This window comes from Acanthopagrus latus, chromosome 22 (genome assembly GCF_904848185.1).
Source record: "Acanthopagrus latus isolate v.2019 chromosome 22, fAcaLat1.1, whole genome shotgun sequence".
Lineage (NCBI taxonomy): Eukaryota > Metazoa > Chordata > Actinopteri > Spariformes > Sparidae > Acanthopagrus > Acanthopagrus latus.
Window position 1 is genome coordinate 12,778,244 of NC_051060.1, and position 19,631 is coordinate 12,797,874.

Genomic DNA, 19,631 nt, shown 5'->3' on the forward strand with positions numbered 1-19,631 from the left:
GACTGCAAAAAAAAATGATTTTATATTCGTAGAAAATTGACTTTGTGCTGACATATGACTCGTGGCTGGGAGAAATGTCCAACACATTACATCTTGAGAAACTGAGGCTTTATAACGAAGATAGAGGAGAGGTATTTGATAAGATGTGGGACCCTGTACTGAGATTGCTTAATGGGATATTCTGGTAAGTTTAATCCATGGTCTAACACCCCGAGGCATCAAACATCTGCTATCTTAGCCCAATTTTGAAAAGAGGACACAACTCACCACTCTCCTCCAGCAGCTAACTTGTTGTGGGGAAGCCCTGCGAGTCGATTACCGAGTGTGGTTAGAAATGATCAATTACGTTATTTTCCCTGTCCACTCTCGATAATAGCTGTTATAAACTGGTAGGCAAGAAACATATGAACTTTGACTGCATTTCCCTGGAGTGATAATCATACATTTTCATCTTTTAGCTGCGGAACTCTACTGCACTTAGTAATCGTGTCAGGGCTTCCCCACAACAAGCAAGCTGCTACAGGAGAGTGGTGATGTATCTGAATTTGCAGTGAGTATATTGCATATGAGTTTACTGATGGACTGATATCACAATTTTAGATGTGCTATGTTCTGTATGTTGTATCTTCCTTTCCTATGCTCTTCTTTTCTTTTTGTCTGTCTTTTGAAAAACAATTAACATTTAAAACATTTTAAAAAATGTGTTTTTGTGGCAAAATGGAAGTCATCACAATGAGAAACCTGCTGTCTTCAGTAAGGCGGAGAGCCAGAACTCCTTCCTCTATCCAAGGATGATCAAAACATAAAACACATTCTTGGAAATGAATCAAACTCCTTTGAGGTTAGTTCTATTCTGGACTTCATACTCTACTATGAAGAGAACTCCACCATGTCTCAAAGAAACTTCTTGTCATTTTACTCACATTGCCTCTACCAGTCACTCTGAAACTTGAGCATGTGTTACAGTTGCTGAGAAAGATGAATGTCAGCCGATCCGGCCAAGAGAGGTCAAGGCTGAGCATGGAAATAGGATGAACGAACCTGGTAGGCCGGATGCCTGGCACATTCCTATTTCTGCCTCGTATCGTGGATTTCAACACGTCAAGGACTGCTTTCACATCACTGGCTCTTCAATCACAAACAGCTCCATAAGGGCACATTCACACTGTTCATCTTTCCAAGCTGCCAGTGCTTACTTTATTTAGACATGCAAAGATAAGCCAATTATTGGGTAGATGATGGAAATAAAATTAATCTGCAACTATTCTAAATAGTTTTCAAGCAAAAACACCGAACACGGAAGGTTCCTGGCCCTCAAAATGTAAAGCCTGAAACATACCAGGTCAACCACTGGCCCACTGAAGCATTTGGGGAGACGAGTTCGGGGACAAATCTGTTCGGTGTGTTCAGCTGCGTTTGAAACTTTTGTAACCGTGTGGACAGCGTCTGCTCCAATTCAACTTGCGAAGTCTGAGAAGGGTGACTGTCTGAGCCATCGGACACTCTGATTGGTTGTGTGCTAGCTGTATTCTGATTGGCAATGTGCTAGCAAATCAGCGCGGTGTGTGGGAGGGGCAGAATTCTGTGTACGCAGCTGAACTCTATGGTGTGTGCTTTGTTTTTCAACGCACTCCATTCCGCCACTTCCTGTTTTCATGTTTTGGATTACACGCTAAATGACATGACATCGCCTTGTGCTCAGGACATTGGGATGGCCATTGACTACAGTTTACAAATGTCCTGTAGATGAAAACAACAAATTACTCCAGAAAATGGCTAGTTTTGAGCTTTTGAGAAGTCAATAATGAAAATAAAGGGTATGAATGCCACAAAGGACCGCACTATATGGATTCAGCACTATAATCTACTCTGGTAACACAGATTTCAATGCTGCAACAGGGCAGTTTACTGCATGTAATGAATTAGCATACACTTCCTTTTTGCATAAAAACAACCTTGCATGCTAATAAAAGATTGGTGAAGAGATGAACACAGCCAGCCCACATGATGCGGAAAAATTGCTGCAAGTATAATAGATGAATGAGAATAGCTTTCAATATAAGAAGCTCTAGCTGTGGTGGGAAACAAAACACCACAACTAAGACATTCTTACTCAAGTCACTTATTAGTAGCTGTCCTTTTAAAAAGTCGTGGTGGAAGGATGTGACATAACTGTGCATCTATGTCGAAACAGGGAGGCCATCAAAACAGCTGTAAGAGATGGCTTTGAGGCATGGTGGAAAAGCTGCATTTGTGAGCTGTTGTCTTGACAAAGTGGTTGCTGGAATGAAATATGGAATAAGAATATATTTATGAAAATCGACAAAGGTTTGAACCATTTCTGATAGAGTGCATGGCAAAAAAATTAGCTAATTATCACATTGTTTGATTTATGGTTTACAGAATCCCAACTTTTTTTGGAATCCAAGGTGTAAACACACCTGAATTTTGCACCAACAATGACTGTGAAGTACAGAAGTTAAATGAGTACTATCTAGTACTAAGATCTTCATTGAACCTCCATTCACATTCAATTTAAGAGGAGACAATTATATTCTGCGGCTTCAATCATTACCACCACTTCCAGGATAAAAATGCATTATGCAGTGACACCCAGCCCTTGTTGCAGCTGGTCATTACGGGAGCACACATTTACACAACCCACATCTTCGGCTGCTAGCAGGCTGCCAGCACAAAATAACGTCAAGGCAGCAATTTTAGACAAAAAGGTGGAGGCAAATTCTAACCTGCCGGAGGCCACAATTATGACACTGACAGTGACAGACACAGAACAAGAACACTTTGTCCCTTTTTTCCTGGAAAATTATTTATCGATTGGCCATCTGTAGGCAGACATGATGGAAACAGATTGTTTGGCACACACTTATCAATCAATAGGCCAATACAGTGGACATGTTTTCCATGAACAGTCGAGCCATTGCTAAAGGTTGCAGTAATCAAAGCTGGCTAAAACTTGGGGGCTTCGGCTACAACCAACAATTACTTTCAATGTTTAATATGTTGATTTTATTTCTGAAAATTAGACTGGAAAATGTTACAAAATAGTGAAAATGTCGCAATTCCATGAGTCCAAAGAGATTTCTTAGATCATTAGCTTGACCGGATCAACGGTCCAAAAATCCAGAGATTCTCAAAAAAAAAAAAAAGAAGAAGCGTGAAAGTGATTGGTTGGTATGGTGCCTTTTTCTACCAATAGGGAAGGGAGTAGCACAGGTTTATTTGCTCACAAACACTTCCTGCTTGCAGACACTTTCGTGAGAGAAGCCCATTTTGACCATTTCTACTGGGTATGGTGGCTATGGTTGACAATGCTAGCAGAACTCGTAAATCATTTATGAAATAATTTATTAATGGTATCGTTGTAGTCCAAACAAATCGGACGTTACACACCCTTAAACCACGCAGCAGCCATGTTGAAAGTCTCAGCTCAGTCTGATCCTGATCCCCCACCCACCGACCGACCGACCGACCGACACAGACAGACAGACAGACAGACAGACAGACAGACAGACAGACAGACAGACAGACAGACAGTTCTTGCTTTCATAGAGAGACGATTAATTGAATATCTATATTGTTGTCAACTGATTTTCGGTCTATTGGCAGATCAATTAATTAACTGTTTCAGCATTATCAGGTGCAAAATGGATCCGCAGACAATGCCAGGACTAAGTGAAAGAAAAGAGAGGCCAAACCAGCATACACTAGTATGAGCACAATGGAACTGAAATAAATCTAGTATGTACAATACCATTCAAGGTTCAAGCTAGAGGCAGTGAAATAAGTCATGGGAATGTAAATCATTGCAGTTTCTGACTGATACTGTGACTATATTCAAACAAGTGACAGTCACCACCGCACCACCCAAACGTGAACGTAGGTCTAGTTAGAAATGGCAAAGCTCAAAATTTCACTGCAGTGACAGAAATATCAACCTAAATGAAGCAGTCTGAATTTGGAAAGTAAAACATTAGCCTGGCTGGCTCTCAAGGCTTCTGGCTACCATGGCAACAATGTTGGTCTCTGAGTGACTCATCTTTTCAGTGTCTATCACACAACAGGAGCTATAAGCACTCCAACCTCTCCACTGCAGGAGGGAAGAAGCATCTTTGCAGTCTACAATCTTTTAGGACTTCAAACCTGCTAGCTGCAGAAATTTCCATTCCAAGTCTGGTTACTCTAACAACCAGAAATAAGGCTGATAAACTGATTATTGTAACTTAGTTTAAGTAGGTCAGGTAAGCATGTGCTCTCACTTGAGAAACCATGTCCAGATTCTTGGTTTAAACTCACAAAAAGAGCTATTGTTGCATGTTAACATCTTAATCCTATCACTTTGGCTTTGAGGAAACTGTGTAAACAAACTCAGACTATGCCATGGGCTGATGCACAATACCACTATTACTTTGTTTCAGTGTACCCCAAGCACTACAAATACTGCACTCGTGCTCTGTTAGAGATGGTTCAAGTTGCCAGCGGAAAACAAGTTTGTTTTTAAAGTGGACATTTATATTACGTCTAAACTGTTTCAACAATTCAACACCTTAACATGCCACAAGTACGGACAGCCATGCCTGTGCATGTAGCCTATCTGTAACCACAGACATTACCGTTTTTGAATCATGAGTCATACAATTGTGTGCTAATAGACAACAGATTGCAATTCAGTTTGAACAAATGTTACTGGTCCTGGTATGCTCAAGGTAAGGCACAAATGTGGGCTTTGCAGTAAGCAGTGATACAAATGTATTATCTATGGGTTCCTATTTATGAATAGAGTGAAAAATACACGTTGTTAAACACGGAAAAGAAGTCCTGAAATTGCTCAGAAAAAAATGAAAGCCTGAAATCCACTGCTGTATGACAACTGAGAAAGCTCCAACTATTAATGCAGACTGTGCGATATAAAGTCCTCACACAAGCAAGTTAGTCGACCTTGAAAAAAGTTTGTCGACTTCACTTCATTAGAATATTTGTGTGTAGGTGGTGTAGGTGGGAACAATGATATTGAATCACAATATTCAATAGACAAATTCATCCCAAACAAAAATTTGACACATGGAAAAAAAGGGCAAGAGGAATCACATTCCTTTGTTCCACCTGTGTTTACAACAAAGCGTAAGGAATTGACACAGCTATCTGTACAAAGTACATAGGAGTGAGCATACATTTGCAATGATCATGAAAAATTATGTTTTAGGTCTTTATTCACAACTGGGCTTCACAAGAAAATAGCAAGTCTATGTGTCATGTTCTTTTCCAGTTTCAGAGTCATTACAACTAAAGTTTTGATACAGCTACCTTCAGTGTTAGCAAAAGGACTGTTGGCCGCAGTGGAGAATTATTAGCAATCGGGATGCAAGAAATATATATTGGGTTGAGAAACTATTGGCCAGATATTTATTAGGTATTGGTGAAATGATTACAGATAAATTCAGACAACAGAAATACACATCACAATTATCAGTTATCAGTATCAGCTGGGAAAAAAAAAAAAAAACATATCGTGCGTCCCTAATTAGCACATAGAATTTAAGTTAGCATGCTCAGTAACCCCTCACCCCCAAACACTAAAGTTTCTCATTCTAGTCTTAAATAATGGCACTGTAACATTTGCTTATTGTTATACCTGCATCTCACAGCTATGATTCCAACTGTATCTCCATTCATATGGGACTCAGTTTTCTTCTCTTCCGCCTCTGATTAGTAGAAGCTTGTAATGTTTTCAAACTGACTCACTGACACAAATGTCCCTAAAGCAGAACGAGTCTAACTTTTAGTGAGTGGGTAGCCCTCTGGTGCCTCCATGCCAATAGATCCTCAGCAGTAAACACCTTACAGCTCTGCCAATAATTAATTACAACACTCCAACACATTTCCTAGAAATGAAAAACTACACTCTTTCAAAAGGTTGTTTTCTACATGACACTGTTATAATTAACATTCAGCTTGAAGTATTGTCAAATACTCAATCCATTGACTCAGGAGTCAAGGAACTGTGTCAAAGACAACTAGATTTGGATCCCTTGATAAGGAGTGCTTCATAACTCTAAGGTGAAAGTTGTGAAGCACTTATAAAATGCAAGAATGTGCACAGAGCATATACAATGCCCCCTTGTAATAAATGAAGATAATACACAAAATACGATAAATCCATGATGGGCAGAATCAATGATCAAGTTAATAATCTGCACATCCCTTTCAAATAAAGACAATTGAAAAGAACTGAAATACAGATTTTAACCCTATGGCAACTGTAGTCACCACAACAAGGCACAAATAAACCTCAAGCTTTTAGTGGAAGAAACTCGGATCATTTGGCTGTCACTTTCACATTTGTCAACAAGACAGTTGCTGCCATGCTGTTTCATGTCAATTTGGCTGCTGTTGTGGGGCAACACTCTTGTTCAGACAAAATCATGCCAAGTGTTTCTAAAAGCTGGGGAACTGCTTCTTTTAACTGTTTGCCTTCTGAATGTGTCATAGAAAATTCAGAAATGGAAAATAAGACAATATTCTTACTACAATCCTTTTAAATTTGAACGATAGCAGTGATTGTTGATGACGACTCATTCGCAAGAAGTTGCATCATGTTGTAAAGTTCCAACTACTTGACCAGGCAAGTCTATCTGACTTCACCTGTGCTCGCTCTTCACTAACATTAACACCAGTGACTAGCTGTTGAGGCTTGTATGCATAAGGGTGAAAAAATTAGTCAAAAGATTTTATGACATTTTGATTTTTCCCAAATGAAAAATAAACAGTTGATAGAAGTGACGGTTGCACAGGGGCAATATGTCAAATTACATTTTTTAAAAGGATTTAATATTTCTAGACAGGGTTGCAGACAGGGTTCAACTACAACCCCAATGTAATATCTACTTTGCATTTCCATACCTTTGTATTATGTTAGCTTAATGTAAACAATCCAAGATCGTTGGTGCATAACAGTGAAATTACAAACTACAATAAAACTGTTTAAGTTAACAGTTGAAATGTACATGTCAGTGTGAATGAAACTTAAACACACAGCAGGCTCAGCTTTGACTTAACTGTAGGCGACAGGAAGATGGATGACAGCTATCCAGTCAGGAACATGCTTAGATTTGTCACGTTAGCACAGTGTTTGGAGGAAAACATTGTGTATAGAAGTGAAGCTATTTTTTGTATGACATTTAATTTGTGCAAAGTGTCCACTTTTGTTTTAGATTCTTTACAAGGGCATAAAGCTGCCAGTTCTAACCAACTGCTGCCAAGTACCATGCATGGTAACTAACCAAACATCACAACAGATCACTGTAGCTATGAAAAATAGCATTTGAGCTTATATCATGGTGTGTGTTCAACACACAAGAATAAATCAATGACTCTACACCAGGAAAAAAAACAAAACAAAACTTCCAACTGGTAGAAGGGTTGCAAGTCTTTACAATTCTCAATTTACATGAATATCAAATTGTCATGTGTGATTAACAAATAAATACTAAGTTCAGGACTTACGAAGAGCCTTGTTACACTTGACAGGTAGGAAACAGGCTGTGATGAGGTCACATGCCAAACCTTAGCAGACTGCCACCCCACATGTTCACCTCCACCTACAACAGAGCACTGCATCAACTGACAACAGACTCGCCAAAGTTTGATAATGGCCACCCATTTTATCCCAGGCAGTGTCATCTTTCACTTGAAGCATTTTTTGCTGTCCTGCATTCTCCACTGCACTGTAATACATTTCAGTGTTTGCTGCAAAACAAGCTATATTGTATTCAAGTAGTAGTTCAAATTCCCCAGGTGCAGCATTGTGATACCTTACAGTGGCTTGTGACCATTTCTGGAATGATTCTGACAGGGTATGAGAATGAAGAGTGTGAGCAAAACCAGCAGTGTACTTATTATTTTAGGTGTTCCAGCAATCGTGCCTCTGGCACGGCACTTGAGCTACATTTCAGCATGTTTGTATTGGAAACGACTTTGTAACATCACAAAATCTAAACTTGTCAAGCTGTAGGGAGGACAGCATTACTGTGCCATTCCTTTTTCCAAATGTTGTTTTCACTTCATACTGCACTGATACTGTACCAGGGATGTACAATATAGACGGGCCTGATATTGGGAAATTCATATTATTGACTATGTATCAATCAGATTCTGTTAAATCATAGCCGATAAATGTACTTAATAATAACAGTAGTGCGGCATCTTCTAAATGCCACTCTAAAGTTGGTTTGCATCTGTCAAACACAAAGATGACGAAGAAGTGCAGCATTCTGTTGTAAACACAACTGGAACTTGAAATACCATACATGTCGCAATGGTACAGAGAGGAGGAACCAACGTTTTAATACCAATACTTAATCATGGAGGCCAAAACTAATATTAGGAAGGAAAAGATTCTGAGTATATACATCTTTGATCTAAATATATTTCAGACTGACATTTTGTGTTTCATTGTCCAAAGTCATTCAGAGTGAATGGCAAAGGAGAACTTTATTGTCCAGGGAGACTTTTGCTTATTGTACATATGAAAATAAAAACTGTTTTTTGACTTGACTTTGAACAAACAGGTCCAACCAGCATCGACATACTGAAATGAGAAACACAAAACTAATGTGCACTGATGCACATTTGCCAGCACTCAATGTAGTCTATGTTCCAAATGCCCTGTGGTCAAATCAGTACATAACAAAGAAGGAAATATTTAAGGATGTTTCCACAACTTTTTCACCATTGTGTTCATCTACTCAGTAAGGTTTCAACACACAGCACAGTACAGTGTGTGAGACGTACGTTAAAATAAGCAAATGTGTATTGTATTCGGCATGCTGAATGTGACTGCTGCGCATACAGCAGTGGACATGAAGTGTACACCCTGGTGTTGACAGCCTATTTTAAGCGACAGACCCCTTCATCCTCTTACCGTACCTTTGAGCTGCGGCAGCGGTGAGAGCTCAACTGGAGCGCTCTGTGTGCGATACTGAGACGAGCCCTGGGATTTTCTCTGTTTCTGGGCCTTCCTCACGGACTTTCGTGTAAACCCGTCCACTTTCTCGGATGCGGAGATGGCCGACATTTTGATGCATAAACTGGCGAAGACTTGAGACAAGCTATCCCTCGGTTAAATGAAAGGTTTCCTCTTCTGCATCAGCACAAAAACATGGAGCCAACCGCACGACTTGTAGCTCGTCTCCTGTCCAAGTCTTGTGTTATTCTGTATGATCCAACATGGTCGCTCTGTATTGGGGTTAGACTGTGTCCAAAGGCTGCATCGTTAGGACGACTACTAATTCGGGGCAATCTTCAAAACACGAAACAAATACAAAAACTGAGACTAATGGCATTGCCCGCAGTACAACCTAAACTTACTAACAAAAGAACATGATAACTTGGGTTTCTAAATTTAAGTTTTTTTTTTTTTACTTCCTCGTCGTGTTTGTAAAAGGTCTACCTGTTGCAAAACGTATGAAAAACATTGCCATTAAAAAGTAAGTTGTAAAGTTCTGCCAGTAGCAAACTACTGTCTTATGTTGTGCTGCCAGCTAATGCAGCTAGCTAGCTTGCTAAAATTAGCTAGCGTTAATGTAGCATTTATGCCACTACGACAACGGTATGCACGGCCGTTGAGGAGAAAAAAGTTAGAAAAGATGGTTGCCTCGTTAAATTCATGCAGTTCTTCTTGCAGACATCAAGTCCAAGTTTCAAACCGCTGATTTTAATCCAAGTTAGACTTCCGCTGAGTGTTTTCAGAACAACTGTCCACGGTCGATGAAGTTCAGTCGCGCCCGACGACTCATTTAGCACTTAAAAGTTAGCCTCGTCGACACTCGAGTGACTTTGATTTATCTACAACCCTCGGTGAATACAGAGCGGTAGTTTCGTTTCCAATGTCTCTAAAAACACCGTGTGCTCTTGAATTGGACAATTTACTGGATGTCGTGCTGAGCAGACGGCCGTTAAAACACTCCCCGTACAGCCGCTTCGTCGCTGTCTGCTTGGCTTGACTGTTCCGTGGACTGCAGAGCCTGACAGTTGTACGTCATTGACGGACGTCTCTACTGGCCAATCAGAAACAGAGAATAAAAAACTGGAAACTTTTTGAGCCAATCACGTCGCGCAGAATGCCGTCCCTGACCATGTGACATGTGAAAACAAATACGTGACGTTGTACAGTAGAATGAGGAGTGGCAGCAGTAGTAGTTCATTTAGCTCCAAACATAACCAACTAAACATGGTTAATGTTAATTAATGTATGGATAAAGTAGTACTTTGATAATATTAACATAAATTAGACCAACAACGGACATGTATATCCTTATTTCTATTATGTGGATGATATCAGGGCCAGGTTAAAACCAATCATGAGAGAGGCAGTGGTTATTAAATACTGCATGTTTATCACTCGCTGGGAATTGAAGCACAGCAGAATATAACGTGCCTATATGTATATACATATATACTATGTATACATAACTAAATATAAAACAAAACACATAAACATGTCTTATAAACCCACTGTCCATTTTTCTATCTTCAGATTCCGTTTAATGCTCTTAGTCTATTTATATTAGTCTGTTTTTGATTCCTCTCATGTGATATATTTACTGTTCTTTATTCTTTACTTTCTTTACTGTTTTTGTTTATTGTTAACCTATTTATCATTCTTTATTATTTTTACTAATCTTAATACTTTTGTCTGTTGTGATATTTGTCTATAATTTTGCATGACTTTCCCTCTATCTTTCTTTTTCTGTGATCTCAGCTGTTTTACACCTTTTATTCCTTTTACTTGTCGTGACTCATACTCTCTTACGTGCTTTTACATTTTCTGTTCTGTCTTCTTGTTTTAACTCACCTTAGATTAGGCATCCTTGTGTTTGACTTGACTGCTGAGTGGTTATTCTGTAATATTGTCTTCCTGACTTTCCTGCCTTTGCTTGTTTGTCAAATCCCTTTGTAAAGGTGCTATATAAATAAAGTTGATCATTATCATTGGTATATTCTGTTTACACTTATTGCTATTGTACATAATTTTATGTCAATAAAATGTCATATCTATATGTATATAGACATAAGCACCTTATTCCTGTTGTTTCATACCTCTTCCCTTCAAACTTTTTTTTATTGCATTATACCTTTTTATTTACTTTTACTCTCATTTCATTATCCATTATTTAACTTATTTACTATTTCTGTTGTGGTGTATTTCAGCCAAAGAATTTCACATGTGTGAAAAACCAAAGTAACAACAAAAACCTGATTCATGAATCTACCTTACATTATTGTTCCCCAACCTCGGGGTCAGGGCCCCAGTGAGGGGATTTAATTTTATTACCTATCAATTAATGCTTTTTACAAGGACTTTATTTAGATTGGTCTCTAAAGGAGACAAAACTTGTAAGCTACTGCAGGAAATGATCAAAGTGATGATTTTACAATTACAACAAACAATTTTCAATTTAATATATCTGACCATGGCAAAATTATGGCAGTTAAATACATGGGAACCAAGCAACAATCATCAGTTATTTTGTACATATTAACAGCTTGAACAGTCTGTTCAAGAAAAAAAAATTACACTTGTAGAATCAAAACCCACACATGAAAAAAACTCACAAAGACAAAGCAATGCATCTCAGTGAAGTCCATAAAACTGTTCAAGATGTGAATTAAATAAATGTTCATTTCTTTCAGCAGAATTTTAAAATGTCCACACCTGCGGTCGGACGTTTTTCTCTGCACTTGGCAATTAATATGATGTTGACCTCCTGAACAACATCCATTGAACGTTCTCCTAATTAACACTGAAGCATCCCTTGGACTTTTTTTTTTCTCTTTTCAACCAGAACATTTCTGCACAGCTCCAGAAGACTGTGTAGGAGACAATTGCAAAACCTATGACCCAATTAAATTAAAGCAGCCTCTCGGGGATGTGAAAACCGCAACATCAAATATTCAGAACGGTGTATTTTCATTTTTTTTTTTTCCCCAATCTTTCCGGGTTCATCTGGACATAGATCAGTGTTCTTAGAGGCTTCTTGTCAGTGGGTTCAGGTAAAAATACCCTAAATAAAACATTTTAAACAGAAGCACAACGCATCTGACTGGCAGGAGCGGTCACTCCAGAGGCCTTCTTGAGAAATACGTGGAGATTTTCTTCGTGGCATGTGGTGAGCGGATGGTCTGCAAAACAAAAGGGAAATAAAAAGGTCAGCTGTAACATTCACCTTAAGAGCTAGAAAACATTCCCGTGCATATGAACATCTGCGCTGATAATGAGGGACAGAACAAAATCGCCCCTGAAGCCAGTGTGTGTCTGTTGTAATGCAGTTATTCTCTCCCAAAGTGGAGGCGTGAGCTTGTATTTCAAGGCTGAGAACATTCCAAGTAAGTGGAAGTCAAAGAAGGCGTTGAATGGTGCACGGCCAAAAGAAATGACAAATTATTTGAGCGTCCATGAAGAAAAATTTTTAGTCTCAAATAAGTGCAGCAGTTCACTCTGCCTTGAAGAAGAATTAACCGGAGCGCACCATTATTTACTTTACTGAGAGTTATATGAGAATATCAATGCCACTCTCGTGTCTGTACTGCAAAAATGAAGCTTCTGCCAGAGGATGGTTAGCTTAGCTTCATACAGTAAGTGTGGTTAAGTCCTAGAAAGGGATATAATGACATAAAATGTGTTAATTAGTGGAGCTTTAGGAGGTGCTGGTGAGCAGCAGACATTGTTAACTTTGGTAAGAGCCAGGATAGCTGTTTTCCCACACGTCCAGTTCTTGTGCTAAGCTAACTGACTTTTTTCTTATCTTTATGGCATAGTGATTGTACAGAGGCAGACAGGAAATGAGTACAGCACGCATTAATACTACTGAGAGAAGGGTAGTGAGGATTTCTGTGTTTACCGGTGAAGCTGGTGTCTTGCCCTCTTGTCTCTTTGAGCCACTGGGGCTTCTGGGTGCACTTGGACTTCCTTGACCATTCCTCATCTTTTGGCTCATCACTGACAGCCAGTCAGCGGCTCTGGGGGAACAGTTCTCCTTGCCGGTCTGCCTCGACAAGGCTTGCTTGTCCTCCGCGTGGCAACCTGTTTGTACCCGGCTGTCCTGAGCGGGGCAGAAGATTCCAGACAGGGCTCGGCTTCTCTTGGCTGCTGGGTAAAGTCGATTAACACAGTCCAACTCTTCTACACCCTCGCAGCTCAGGGATACATTGTCGGCAGCCTCCAGCCTGCGTTTGGCACGTCGGTCCGTGGGAGAGGCGCTGCCCGCCGGGCTCTGGGGACACGGGCTCAGCACCCGACAGAGCGGAAGGCCGACCTGACCGGGAGATCCGCGGCCCGGAGATAACCACTCCTTGATAGAAGTCGGCGTCCTCTGGCGAGCGGCGGCAGCCTTAGCGTCCTGAGAAGGTTTGGGTGACGTGGTGCTGGAGGGCAGAGGCAAGGCGGCGCCACTGGGAGCGCAGGCCGCAAGCTGTGGTGACGCAAGGCCAGCAAGACTGTCTGTCCTCTGGGTCTTGGCAGGGGTTGTTTCGGCTCTGCTCGGAGGCCCTTAAGAAAGCAAAAGTCCTTGTTAGTTCAGATGTGACACCATGAATGCTTCTGCTGACACATTCTGGACTCAAGGGCAGGACAGCAGGGATTTATGAGTTGCACATTTCGCATGCTCAGCAGGGTTCCTGAAGGGTTCAACTAGACTTTTTAAGATCAGTGTCAAGACCCATTTCACATCTATACTAAAACCTCGACCATCAACAATTGGTGATGCTGCCAATGTGAACACAGAACAATTTTGGATGATTTGCAGGCGTCTGTTGATGGCTCTTTACGGCAGCTTGATGTTTTTTCTCTGATTTCCCATGCCATGCCTTTGTACCCTAATATGAGCATTTTCTGGCACAAACTGCAGCTGGCTTAAAGTGTAAGAACTGGCCACCTGTCAAATTCATACTCCAAACAAAGCTTATCACCAGAGTAACCGCAAACTGCTGCTTACTGTGGCTGCCATTAGCTAGTTAGCTCAGTTAGCCATGCATTTAGAGGTCCTATCAGGTGACCTTGTCCGGAATACAAGCTTAGAGCGCAGAGGAGGTGTTATTGGTTTCTTTTTTTACCGTCACCACTTGGGGTACAATATGACGAGGGGCTAACTGGTTAGCATGCCAACTTCAGTGGAGATCTCTACAAGTCAATACACAGAAGTCTTTAACTTAACTTTGAAGAAGTTATTTCTTCGCATTCCATTAATATACTCTGTTAACTTCTCATATTTTAACACAAAAATTGTACATATCACACCTTTAAACATACCTCAACCAGGCATTTGAAGTGCCGTTCCACATCTTGTTGAACTTGCACTTACCCATGTTAAATGGAAGTAATGTTTACACACCACACTTTGACTTATTACTAAATTTTTTTTGACGAGGAGATGCCCACACACCACGACACAACCTAGCAGTAGCTAAATGTCCTTGGATAGATCACTGATTATTGGTCAAATATTGGTGCACATGGTTTACATTATTACAAAACAGTTAACGGTGGTTGTAAATGCTTACTTAAGGGAGACTTCGAGCGTGCCCAGCCCACAAGGTTGGCCTGTCCCACTGAAGCCTGCGCTCCATCCATTTCCCGGCGAAGCCTCCAGATCCGCACCGTGTGGTCATCGGAGCAGGAAGCAATCTGCCAACAGAGCATTGGGGATTTACCAGAGCCTATTAAAACAGCTCAGCTTCACAGCGGGGAAACAGACAAACCTCTGAATCAATCGGTTTAGCAAAAAAATGAAACAGGACGGAGATTAGCACAGCTGTAACCGATTACTGAAGGAGTCATTGAAAAATTCATACTGGACAAAGAAACACGAAAGGTTGTCGCCTCACCTTGGTGAAATCTGTCGGGCACCAGGCGACGGACGTCACCTCCTCGCTGTGGCCTTGGAGCATCATGGGAGGATGTTTCGGATCAGAGATCTGAAAAACAACAACTCGGTTTAAAAAAATGCAAGTACACCATCACATTCAGGCTAAAACATTACAAGCACACACAAAGAAATGTGCTAATATGTCACATTAAAACAGACACCACACCTTCCAGATGTACGTGTGATTGTCACTGGAACCGCTGGCCAAGAACTGGTCGTCTGGGCTAACGGTGGACTTCACATAAAACGAGGAGTTCTGGTGGCCATTGAAAACTTCAACTGTGGAGAGCAATAAACAGCAATGTTAGAATCACTGAATCTGATTTCATTGCAGAAAGGCTTAGCCGTAAATGGAGTAATAAAAAAAAGAGGACTTGAGCCTTAAAGAGAAGTGTTTCGGGCTGTAACTAATGGAGCAGATGACTAAACTGTCCTTTAGCTCCTGTGTGTTAAGTGGTCTAATCAATACTCCAGCGACGGTGTTCAAAACTGCTTCCTAATCTGAGGTGCATGAGTCTTAGCCAGCTGATTCAGAGCTGATTAGCAGTCAAACTAGAGGCCCACATTCAGGAAAGTAACAAGCTGCTCGAATCTCTGCATCACTACATTTTCCTCCATCAGCCCACAAACGTGACAGTTAACGCAGAGCACATTAGTTTGCAGCTCCATCTAGTGATGAGCAACGGCAATGTATTTGTGATGAACTGGCAAGAGGGCCATTTTGGCACAGATGCACAGTAAGCACGGCCGTTTACCTGGAGTCGTTTTGGTTCCGCTGAGGTTGAACATGTAGATATTATCGTCGGTGCAGTTACAGAAAACGTTGGATCTCACCGAGTCCAGAACAAGACCGGAGTAACCTGCAGCACATGCAAAACACCGGTGAGCTTCACGTGGTTGTTTGCATGTTTCAGTAAAAATCATGTCAGGTATTGCAAAAAAAAAACCAAAAAAAAAACCCACTAACCCAGCCGACTGCGCATGCATGACCCCGGGTACAGGTACGTCTGCAGAGGAACGGGATCTTGACGGTGTGCTGTGTAGTTCTTTCTGAGGTCCCACATCTTGATCACACTGGTTGAGAGAAATTAAATAGAAAAAAAAAAAAACATTTGAATCATTTTTTGCTTTGAGAGTCTTTTCATACAGGTTTGCTGCGTGTTAGAAAACAAGTGACAGGAGTTTCTTACCCGTCGACGGCCCCAGAGGAGATGAGTGTGTGCTGATCCCGAAACAAAACCACCGTGACGCTCTGCTGGGAGTCCTGCAAGAAACAAACGGGTGCTCAAAGATCTGCCCACGCAGCAAAACAAGTGTTTTCAGTCTCAGTTTCCAGAAACACTATGGTTGCCACTACAAGTTTGCAAACTCTGTCTATCGCAGCTAAATAGTCCACTAGGATATGTCTAAATAGTATATCAGCGCTGCCCGGTGTCTATAGTTGATATAACAGCCCCAAAATCTGCAAGATGGGGTGTTTTGCCTTAGTTTTGGGGCCTCTGGGTGCAGGCGACATGGAGACAAGTCGACCAGCACTGTTGTGAAAAAAAGCTGGTTGAAAACTAGCAAAGTTTCTGTCAGCTTAGGGTGAAACTCACCACACAGGGAGCCATGCCTCGTGCGCTTCCCCGCCTCTTCTTCGCCTTGGTGAGGGGGGTCGCCTCCGCCTTGTTGTGAGCGCCGCTGATCTGCTTCACCTGTCTGTAGAAACCGTCTGAGAGGAGGACAGAAACATGGTCACAGGCGCTGCCGAGTGTCAAATGGCCCGAGTGTTCTGCAATTTCCCAATAAATTCAGCCTAAAATCTCATAAAGAAAAAAAACTGGGTCTGACAAAACGGTTCAAAAACAACTTTCTAACTCTTACCTTTTTTGCTGCACCTGGTGTCCCAGACCATAATATTGCCATCTCTGGCTCCGGTGCAGAACACAGCTGTTGAATAGAGGACAAAGCATCGTCAAAACAAAAAAAGGTGTTATATAAATTCAGCCACTCGTGTCATGTGAGCACCTACTTGATATTAAATAATAATAAAATGTACATCAGATTGTTTTCTCATCCCAGCATACAGTATGAATTAACAATGACGAATAACAGGTTGCTCCACCAAGATGCACCATCAACACTGGGCTTTTAGAAACATCCCTCCGGCATACCTTTCTCCTGCGGCGTGAACGCGACGGACTTGAGGCTGCAGAGGTGGCCCTTGAAGCTGCCTAAAAGCTCCCCTGACTTCACATCCCACAGCCTGGCCATCTGATCCCCGGCAGCAGTCACCTACAGATGAAAAAAAAAAATCAGCCAGAGAAGGTTTTGGTTTGTGAGTAAAAAATGAAAGATTTGGACAGAACAGAATATGAACTGTATAAATGTGGATTAATGGAATTAATCTGAAGTACTCACTATCTGGGGCTCCCCTGGTACCCAGGCTAAGTCAAAGACAGCGTTCTCATGAGCCAGCCACTCTGCAAACATGCAAACACAATGAGCCACTGTCCCGATCACGGACAATACTGCAGTTTGTGGAAAAATGTCTCTCTACATACCTTTAAGAAGTGGCCTCTCTCGGCTCTCTGTGTCATAGATCCGAACAATGCCTTCTTCATTAGCCGCTGCAAGGACGTTCTGCGGCTCCCCGGCTGGAGAAAAGAGTGGCGACAACAGTTAGACACAATAAACTGCAACAGCCCCGAGCTGTGTTGTGTATCATCTGATGAGAATATGGTGTGTATAGCGCAGGTGTGTTACCAGAGGAGAAAGCCAGTCCAAACGGAGGCACGGAGTCACCCAGGTTGCCGTAGGAGATGTGCTCGTCATGTCGGACACACTGGTAGCCCTCCAGCAAGGACGTCAGAGGGTACCTGAGCCAGGGATCTGCAGGGAGGGCTGGGAAGATCAGGGACAGCCTTTCAATTTGGTGATTTTACGTTAAAGTGTACTAAATATTCATCTTGACTGCATTTGTATTTATTCAGCGATTAATCAACTGGCCAACTGTTTTGATAACTGATCGTTTCAAACATTTGCTGGTTCCAGCTTCTTAAAACGTGAGGATTTGCTGCTTTTCTTCGTCGTGTATCATGAAGATGTCACTCTGAGCTCTGAGATGAACCCATATCATACAACACATGCATACACGTAAATACATGTATAATTCATTTTGACTTGTACTTTTGATATTTAAGTATATCTAAATTTAAAAGTACTACATGGGTGACTTTCACTTTAACCAAATCAACATTTAAAATGATATCTTTTTACTTTTACTTTGAACTTTGGGGATGCTGCATATTTTCGCCACATTACTATGTCCAGATTTCTGATTACAAAATTATTTGTGCTTGGTTTGTTTTTCAAACTTTTTTTTTTTTCGTTTTTACTTTAGTTTGATATAATACAAGGTAGTGGAGCACTGGCTGATGCATTAAACATCTCATTGTTTGTACATTATCTTGACTACTCCTGTCACACGATGATCTACATTGTAACAAAAAATATGGTGATTGATTCAGTCAGATCAGCTCACCCTAAATTATTATCTTCTACGAGAGTCTTGCGTCGGTTTTCCTGCTGATAAGGAGGAGCGTGGAGGAGCACGGTACGCATGACCTACCTAACCCTAACTTAAAATAACGTTAATTTGAGCTCATTTGATAAAAAGTTCAATTCAGCTGCCATGCCAACAGACAGATCTCATGACCAAAACTATGAACTGTAGCATGGTGGTTTTATCTACTCCAGATATATATATAAAAAAAACAGCATTTTGAGGTTAAGTCTACCTTGATGTTAAGCTAGCTTAAGTTCCCCATTTGCACAATAAACAACAGGGCGCTCCCGGTCACAGAAACCCCCCACCAATATCCACAAACACACTGATTCTCTTACCATTCTGCCTTCTTCTGCCCACTCCTCTATCAACGATTGAGCGGAAAAGCATCCCTACACTTCAGCAGAAGACGATCTGGACTAGTTTGTAAAACACAGAGAAGTTTGTGGGATCGTTAGCTTGCGATCTTTATCCGCGATGAAGCAGCTTCTCTTTCCCGCGAACAGACCGTCCGAGCCCGAGCACTGAATCACCCGCTAAACTTGCGTTACACGCTGCCATTGGTCGAAAACAATCAGCCACTTCCGCAGCATCACCGACGCCACATCCGCTTTACTTCTGTCGTCAAAATAAATGAACATCCATTGATCATACTAATGTTTTGATCCACAGGCATAAGCTCTGTTTTGAATTATTAAGAAGATGGCATAACCTGCAAAAATGTACCTAAATCACTTTTCATCCTCTCACAGCTGTTTGTTTTGCTCATTATCACCTTACTTTACTTGTGTGTTTGACCTTCGTCATGTATAATGCAGTCGTGAAATACGTATTTAGAGCTTATCATCACACTGCCAAATGGCTATACTTTCACAACAACACTGTGAAAGTGTTGAAACTTTAACAACAATTATACTTAAACGATATTTAAAAAAACCCTATATGAAAAGTAACTAAAACTGAAGTACTTTCAGTTGAGCAAAAGGTATAATATTACCTTCTAAAATGTGGTGAAATAGAGAGGAAAAGGGTATCTTAAATAGAGGGAAAAGGAATCTTAAAAAGGGAATACCCATAAAAGGTACAAAAAATAATCAACTTCAGAAATTATATTGGGATCCTCTTATTGTGAAAATCAAGAC

At 41.0% G+C, this 19,631-nt stretch overlaps 2 protein-coding genes across 4 annotated transcripts in view; both read right to left on the reverse strand.

The window, feature by feature from the left end:
* ppp2r5a (protein phosphatase 2, regulatory subunit B', alpha isoform) overlaps positions 1-10,053 on the reverse strand; it is a 50,820-nt gene extending 40,767 nt beyond the window's left edge. The window contains exon 1 of one of the 2 annotated variants that reach the window (XM_037085495.1): positions 8,944-10,053. In XM_037085495.1, coding sequence (XP_036941390.1) covers positions 8,944-9,091 — 148 coding nt within the window. In that variant the 5' untranslated portion in view covers positions 9,092-10,053. The remainder of the gene's footprint in view (positions 1-8,943) is intronic. The other variant, XM_037085494.1, reaches the window with a different exon arrangement.
* Positions 10,054-11,361: 1,308 nt separating this feature from the next.
* Positions 11,362-19,062, reverse strand: dtl (denticleless E3 ubiquitin protein ligase homolog (Drosophila)). 2 transcript variants are annotated; one of them, XM_037085493.1, is made up of 15 exons: positions 18,828-19,062; positions 17,688-17,813; positions 17,486-17,578; positions 17,343-17,404; positions 17,096-17,216; positions 16,806-16,871; positions 16,538-16,653; positions 16,130-16,203; positions 15,907-16,013; positions 15,695-15,799; positions 15,106-15,218; positions 14,899-14,988; positions 14,575-14,698; positions 12,918-13,564; positions 11,362-12,198 (listed from the first exon to the last, which is right to left on the reverse strand). In XM_037085493.1, exons 1-15 carry the CDS (start codon positions 18,877-18,879, stop codon positions 12,133-12,135), a joined length of 1,962 nt encoding a protein of 653 aa, XP_036941388.1. In that variant the 5' UTR covers positions 18,880-19,062; the 3' UTR covers positions 11,362-12,132. The 2 variants fall into 2 exon arrangements, with proteins under 2 accessions (XP_036941388.1, XP_036941387.1); XM_037085492.1 differs by having other exon boundaries at positions 17,688-17,825; positions 18,828-19,060.
* Between the last annotated feature and the right edge of the window lie 569 nt (positions 19,063-19,631).

Coding starts and splice junctions, on each gene's coding strand:
- dtl (XM_037085492.1), bottom strand. CDS start 18,879: ATGCTTTTCCGCTCAATCGTTGATAGAGGAGTGGGCAGAAGAAGGCAG. Junction 17,579..17,687: donor TGGACTGGCTTTCTCCTCTG/GTAACACACCTG, acceptor TCTTTTCTCCAG/CCGGGGAGCCGCAGAACGTC. Junction 16,654..16,805: donor CACCAGGTGCAGCAAAAAAG/GTAAGAGTTAGA, acceptor TCCTCCTCTCAG/ACGGTTTCTACAGACAGGTG.